The sequence below is a fragment of the Engraulis encrasicolus genome, chromosome 8 (assembly GCF_034702125.1).
Source record: "Engraulis encrasicolus isolate BLACKSEA-1 chromosome 8, IST_EnEncr_1.0, whole genome shotgun sequence".
NCBI lineage: Eukaryota > Metazoa > Chordata > Actinopteri > Clupeiformes > Engraulidae > Engraulis > Engraulis encrasicolus.
Window position 1 is genome coordinate 2,603,828 of NC_085864.1, and position 7,500 is coordinate 2,611,327.

The window sequence follows — 7,500 nt, forward strand, 5'->3', positions numbered from 1 at the left end:
GTGGCAGAACAGTTACACATACAGTAGGGCCCTGGGGAAAACACTGATATGGTTCCCCACAGTCTGCAAATGTCATTACAGGAGCCCCACCACCCTGGGCCCCCTCTACTATAGCCGTGCCTGTGAAGGAACATGCCGTACCTGCATTGCATCCTTTGCAGCAGTTGTCATGTGCTTTGCACTTCAAAGAGAGAAGGTGGCAAACACCAAGGCCTCATAAATATGCATTATCGTAAAATTATTTTGGATCCCAACCCAATATCAGGCAACTCTCCTGCTGCTGCTGTGCATTCATAGCCCCCAGCTCAATAATGAGGAGAAGATGGTGTGCCAATGAGAGAGAGAGAGAGGGGGGGGGGAGAGAGAGAGAGAGCGAGAGCGAGAGAGAGAGAGAGAGAGAGAGAGAGAGAGAGAGAGAGAGACAGAGACAGAGACAGAGACAGACTCAGAGACAGAGACAGAGACAGAGACAGAGACAGACTCAGAGACAGACTCAGAGACAGACTCAGAGACAGACTCAGAGACAGACTCAGAGACAGACTCAGAGACAGACTCAGAGACAGAGAGTGAGTGAAGTGAAAGCATGTGAATTAGGGGAGTGGGCATACACATACTGTATACTGGATGGTGGTTACGTAAGCACACACACTGCACGGCTGCTGGTGTCTCCAAAGGAAATAAAGAAAATCCCCAAAACTATTTAATCTAAAAATATTCTAAACTGAAATCGTAAGTGAAAAGCACTCACACAAAATAGCACCACTTCTGGCGAAAATAGTAAGTAAATGGGACACACACACAAAAACAGCAGGTGTTATTTGAAATGCACACGGTATAATTAAAAATACTGTATTCTAGGCTGACAGGTATCCAGTCCCACTGGACCACATTATGACCACTTTTCACTAGACTCTCTGAAAAATAATACAGCGAGTGGAACCTACTAGCCTGGTTACTGTAAGACTGAATGAGACTCTAGTCTCAACAGTAGCAGGTCAGTGTGATGCAACACATAAATATCTCCCCTGCATTGAAATGCAAAGTACCACACCACCACTACAACTGCAGTCCCTCGGGGGCTACGGAAATGGGCCAACTGCACTAGCGTCACTGTGGTGCCATACTATCACGGTAAAAAAAACACAATATTATTATTATCATTTACTGCAATAATTATAATAACCATACCACTCAAAGTGCGTACAATGTTTCACAAGAGCACTTGGCAGATTTCGAGATACAGTATATCAAGTAATCAAGCCAGTGTCCACCTACTTAATCATGGCTCGAATGCCTAAGGCACACTGTTACACCGTGAGACCCAGGTTCAATTGCAGCCTGAGGTCATTTCCCAGAACCTAACCCATCTTTCTGTCCCAACCCTTCCCTGTCTACTTCTTCAACCATCCTGTCATAATATGGCAAGACACCCAAGAAATAATAAAAAAAATAAATCAAGTGAGTGTCCCCTGGGAGCAACAGTACTGAGTGAAAAAGCAAATGAGTACAAACCTGTGGGGTCCTGGTAGTAGTGTGTGGGTGGGCCCCCGGGGGCCGGTTGGCTGCTGCCTAGCGACGACCTTTGACCCGCTGCTGCCGCCATTATCATCCTGTTTTTAGCAGCGGGCTGCTGCCTGCCAACGGCCCCGACACCCAGCTGCGGCCGCAGGGTCCTGGGAGAGCGGTACACTGCCCCTGCTGCCGTGACGACATCCGAGGCTCCCTGCTGATAGGCCGTCGGCACCCCACCGCCTGCCACACCTCCGCCATGCCCATGACGACCCATCTGTGTGGCCATCAAATGGTTAAACAAGTGTCAGTGTAGCACTGAAAATAACACCACATTACATTTAGCAGAAAATGTCTAACAAAAGGGGAAGTACAGTAGACAGCAATAAACTAATTGTGAGAAATATAGAGTACAGCCATATACATACAGTACATATAGTGTGGGGAATTATAGACCATGCTGACATGAGAAGTACTATGTAAGTGCAAGGTCGTTTTACAGCAGATCAGCAAGGTTACTTTAGATTTCAAATATTGCATGAAAATCAGAGATCTGTCTACCATGCACAAGGCTAATATAAGAAAGGTTAGACAAACAGGTCTTCCACCTGCTACCCTTACAGTGCCCATGGCCCAAAAAGTCAAACAGCAATTCACCACAGCATTACTCACAGAAGCAATATTGTCAGTAGCCTCAGTTAGAGAAGCAGAGAAGCAGTCTATCTGCATTACATGGGCCTATGACCAGGGACGGATTATAAGTCCATGGTGCCCTGGGCCAGACAACAAGAAAGGCCCCCCTCAATTGGTACTGCTAGTAAACAAATCAATTCAGGGTTTTAGGGCAGATGTGAGAGCCTATGTTGTTAGGGGTACAGGGGTAGTCCTCTGAGAAAACTTGGAAAATAAGATTGTTAAAAGTGAGATTTTAATGGAAATATAGAGGCTTGGGCTTCAGAATCAGGGCCCTCTTGACTTCTGGACACCTGGGCTTTGGCCCGGAAGGCCCCGCATGCAGTAATCTGTCCTTGCCTATGACTCCCAACAATCATAAGTGCCGGAATTTGCATCCCTACTTTTGGGCTTACTAAATGTGGCTCTCTCAACTTTTACTGCAGACAAACGAGTGGAGTGTAGCAGCAGTAACATTGTTAAGAATGAAGAACAAAAATGCACCACCACTTAAAATTTCGTTACGGTGCCCTTGCCAACAATATACTGTATAGGTAGGTACTACATACATGTGCAGCTAATGCTACTGTATATTATGTTGATTGCACTATAGCACCAGTATGATAATCTACCTTTTATAGACATAGGAATATGACTCAACAGTGTGTTTTTACGTGTTCGCACAGAGAGTGTATATGCACGTTCTGACAACATAACAATGGTCCGAAAGAAAAGAAGTGTTTTTTAATAACTGCAGTGCTTCTCTTCGATTCCGTCCTCTTGATCTCTTCTACAGCTATTATCTACAGGCTGATAGTAATCACTGTTCTGGTGGAAAGCTACGCAGTCAATCATGGAAAATTTGGAATGAATAATGAAGCTATATATTGGGGTTATCTGTGTTGCAGGCACAGATAATATGCTTTGTTGTTTCCTTTTAGTGCATAACATAGTGCATTCACAGCTATCATGATGCAATTCTGTGAGGCATTACAAACACTGCGCGTCTACCACATTTTCAGCAAAACCCTTTTAGAATTATGCAAACATGAGGATGAATCAGCTGCATGCAATCAGCAAAAATAACACCTCCCCCTGCGATACATATTCAGCTTACCATGCATACGCGCCAGTGGCAGTGCTATCTGTGTAACATCTTGCCTATATCGTGATATAGGATGCTCTGGCAAGACATGCTTTATTAACTAGCTGAGAAATATGAGGTGACAATGTCAGCAGTAGGGTGCTAAATGTCTCACCTCGTGCATGTATCTCTCTGGCAGCTCTCCGTGGAAGCTGTCCGATTTGCCCGCCAGCTTGTGGGGAGCCGTGTGGCTATGGCTGGGAGGCCGGATCCCAGTCACTGCTAGCCCGTGGCCTGGGTAATACCCTTGCTTTTGCATCTCCTGCTTGTACTTGTCATAGAGCAAGTTGGCTGAGCTGAGGACAGACTTTGATCCCACAGCCCCTACCCCAGCCGCTGCAGCTGCTGCTCTGGGCTCTTTTCCTGCTGGGGGACTGGAGTATGGAGTTAATCTCGGGGGCAAAGTGGACACTTCATACGGAGCCTGATCTGGCACCTGGGGCTTCACCTGGGGGCTCTTGCGCACGTAGGTGATGATCTTGGGTCGGACGTTTTTGGGCTTATGAGGAGGGGAGGTGGTTTTCACCCCAACACCACTGGGTTTCATGTCATGCTGCTGATGGGCAGAAGTACCAGCAGGTTTAGGGACAGTGGTGGCTATGCTGACCTTAGAGGGTGGTTTGATCCCACTAGCGCCCCTCTGTGGCGAATCACTCCGCTCCAGGCTTGGGGCTCTGACAGCGGAGGTTCGAGCAGGTGACGACAGTGGCCTTCTTTTGGGGGACCACGTGGTTTTGGGGGACGGGGGTGTCGCCGGTCGGGTTGGACTGCCCCATGGTTTCCGCTTGTCGAGGCTGGACGGGCTGGCGCTGCGGGCCCTCTCAAAAGATGGCTGCTTTTTCAGGAGGGGTGGACTTGGGGAGACGGCGTGGCAGGACACACTCTTTGAGATGGGCTTGGGATTCGGCACTGGATTCATCAGCTCTGTGACATCATCCCGGCTCGATGGCTTTCCATTCATGTTATGACTTGTTGTAGTAGCTTGCATCTGTCTGGTTGAGCTTATCTTTTTTGCAGACGGTGGGACGGACTTGGCCTCCGAGGAACGTTGCTCAAGCGAGCCTGTAGCTGTACCATCGGAGGTCGTTAGCTTGCTGGGCTGGGGTTGGCGGGAGCTGGGTTTTGCATCAGTAGGCTGGTGATCATCGTTGACGTGCTCTGAAACGCTCTGGTCCTGATCCGAGTCTGTGAGCTTAATGTGCTCCCATTTGGCGCCTGTGACGTTCCTGTTGCTTTCACTGGCTGACCCATTAGTAAGCAAAACTGAGCTCTCCTCCTGAGTGTCTGCCTGACCTAGTTGTTGCTGCTGCTGCTGATTTTGTTTTACTTGTGCTTCTCGTGTGGGCTCCTCCTCAGACAGAGCTGTTGTGTTGAGATTCAGGTCAACCCCTGAAAGGTGTGTTGTGCTTTTTCCAGCAGTGACAGTGGTGGCAGCCGCAGCCACAGCTACAGCCACCTGGGAGGCGCGACTCCTGTCCGATACTCCTGTCGAGCAGGACTGTGAGGCAAGGGTCAGGTCCTCCGAGAGCGTCCTGTACGGTCCTGTGGGCTCCGTGCCCTGCGATCGACCTGCGTTGTCCAGGGCACTGGCCAGGCTCCCGCCCAGGCTGGACACGGAGGAAAAGCAAGTGACAAACAGGTCATTTTCAGAACTTTGCTCCTGCGTCCTGTTACCAGCTTTGGATACTGTGAATGTCTGGGATGATGTATCTGGCTCCTGGAAAGCACCGTGCTTTGTGCCTTTTGCCTCCTCGTCCGCATTCTTGGAGGCATTAGCCCTCGTGTCACTGGAGGCTTTAGGTGCGGAGGGAGAGCTGGTTTCAGCCATGTCATCCTTTTCCAGAGTTTCGTCCTCCTCAGCCAGGTAAGCCTCCAACTCCTGGTATTCCAGCATCTCGAATTCTGCTAACTCCGGATCATCGAACTGGGAATCCGTACCCCATATTATGATCTTATCCTGCACCCCCTCAGTTTGAGACAACGACGGAGAGAGTCGTCCTCCCTCCTCAACCTCCACCTCCACCTCTCTCCCTGTCCCTGTCCTCTCCTCGTCCACCTGAATGCGGTTAGCATTGGGGTCCCCGTTCTCGTTGGAAGAGGAAACTCCTTCATGCTGCTGGTGGTGGTTGTTGTTGCTGACTTCACTCTCTTCACTGTCCTGCGTGGAACTGGAGCTGAGCTGCTTGACAGACGTGTCCTTCAAACTCATGTTCTTTGGTCACTTTTTTGTTTTGTTCTTCTCAAGCATTCACAGACAAGGCCTGCCTTGGAGCCGGTACATCCATTACAAGCTTGTTGGTCTGCACTAGAGGTTGGATGGTTCACCTTTAGGGCATTATTGGATTGAAGCGTGTGTTTCATGAATTCTCAGTGAGAAGCTCCTCTTGATGCATGGTGGTAGAAGTGATTCTCCTGAGGCTGTTGAGAAAAAAGAAAACAGGCAATTAGTTTCGTTTAAGATTGAAAATTGCAAACAATTCCCTGTCATTGCAAATGTGACTTGTAAAGATCAAGAATGGACCAGGGTCATCTTGAATGGACCACTGTTCAGACCCTCTATATCCCTGACAAAGTGTTAAGGCAAAGAAACAATGTTCAACAAACTGATTGTGAAATGTAACACATACATACTGTATCTCATCATTATCTTCCAATCAATGATCAAACACACATTACTCAACCTCAATAATGCCCATTTGAGGAGCTTTAGATATGTGAAGTATGTGCAAAGCCAATAGCTGTTTTAACTGAGTTACTTAACCCCTTAAGACACGGCATTATAAATTAGCTGTTACCAGAATGGCAATGACCAAGTCGTAATGTATTACTAAACGCCCCGTGCACTGTCATAGTAGTGTAGTACTATAGTAGTTAACTTTCAATGTCTATTACAGCGTGCCACAGGAGGTACGGCATACATTAAGGGGCTACAGGATAAAGAAACTGTTACTTTGGAGAATACAGAAACTAGGCAAATGTATTCTCCCTCGTCTCCAGCAGCAGAAACACTGCAATACTCTCTCATAAGCCGACTCCCTTGCCAGGGGAATATAATAGGAAGAAGTAAGTGGAATACTACAGTGGTATTCTGTGCTAGTGCCTTTCAACATGTCTATTTGCTCACACACATCTTTCAGCCTTTTTAGTGTACTTATGAGGTAGGGAAGTGTGGGGGTAGTTGAAGAAATTTGTGGCGCTGGATGACATTTGGAAAGAATAGCAGGGGTTCATAACTGAAGCACATCTTCACTGCAACATAAAAGAGAATACACTCTTTCAAAGCACAAAAGACATTTAAGTTTAATCTATTTTTTTTAAAATCTGAAAATGCCACTGTAGGCATATAACTTTCCACATCTTAGACATCGCTATCGGAGAACAGTCAATAACTTACTGCATTTTGAATTCAGAACATTTTCTTTGTGAAAAAATAAAATAACAAGCTTAAATTCACAATTCACAGAATTCCCTCTGAGACATTGATGCAGTGTTCACTACTCGCTGTAATTGGCTGGGGATTGCAGAACAGATGCTTTCTGCCGGTCAGTCGCCGCAGCAACAACAGAGCCTACTTTGCAATGACTGACTTGGATCTGATATAATGACATGGGAGACGGACAGGAAGTAATGAGTTTAGTTTGTCTCTATCTAATGAGCTTGGAATAAAGAGTCTCTGGGTCGTCTAACTGGAGTCCTCCCTGGACTCACTAATTGGCCCTCTCCAACCATTTCTCTCGCTCCTTCCCTCTTTTTCTCTGTTTCGTTGCTGTATTTGTTGTGTGTTGTATCCACACATTTGTATTCCTGAAAGGTTTATATTTTGAGCTTAGATCATTAATACGCTTCTTGGAATGGTTGACACCTAAACTTAGTGCAATGGATGTGCTACTGTATTTTTTTTTTTCAATTGACTTTGGCTGATGTTGCCCACAGCCAAAATATGCATGTATATGAATGCCTTGCACTTTCCTCTTACGGAATATATTCCATTTGTATACTATGAATTTGCTTAATTCAAATAGTAAGGTATTCCTGTGTGCCTTGGATTTGACAGTCATCCGGAATAGCAGGCAGCTGACCAGCTAGCTACACTACCTCCAGAGAGATCCAAAGGCACAGCATCATCTCTTGGGAATACACAGACACAGACACAGACACAGACACACACACACACA

The 7,500-nt window shown here is 46.8% G+C and overlaps 1 protein-coding gene across 1 annotated transcript in view; it reads right to left on the reverse strand.

Moving 5' to 3' along the window:
• The window catches only part of mtus2b (microtubule associated tumor suppressor candidate 2b), a 95,051-nt gene that overhangs the window by 58,719 nt on the left and 28,832 nt on the right, over nucleotides 1–7,500 (reverse strand). Inside the window, exons 2-3 of the mRNA XM_063205922.1 lie at nucleotides 3,441–5,743; nucleotides 1,513–1,786 (exon numbers count right to left, since the gene is read on the reverse strand). Of these exons, the coding sequence (XP_063061992.1) occupies nucleotides 1,513–1,786; nucleotides 3,441–5,534 (2,368 nt within the window). The 5' untranslated portion in view covers nucleotides 5,535–5,743. The remainder of the gene's footprint in view (nucleotides 1–1,512; nucleotides 1,787–3,440; nucleotides 5,744–7,500) is intronic.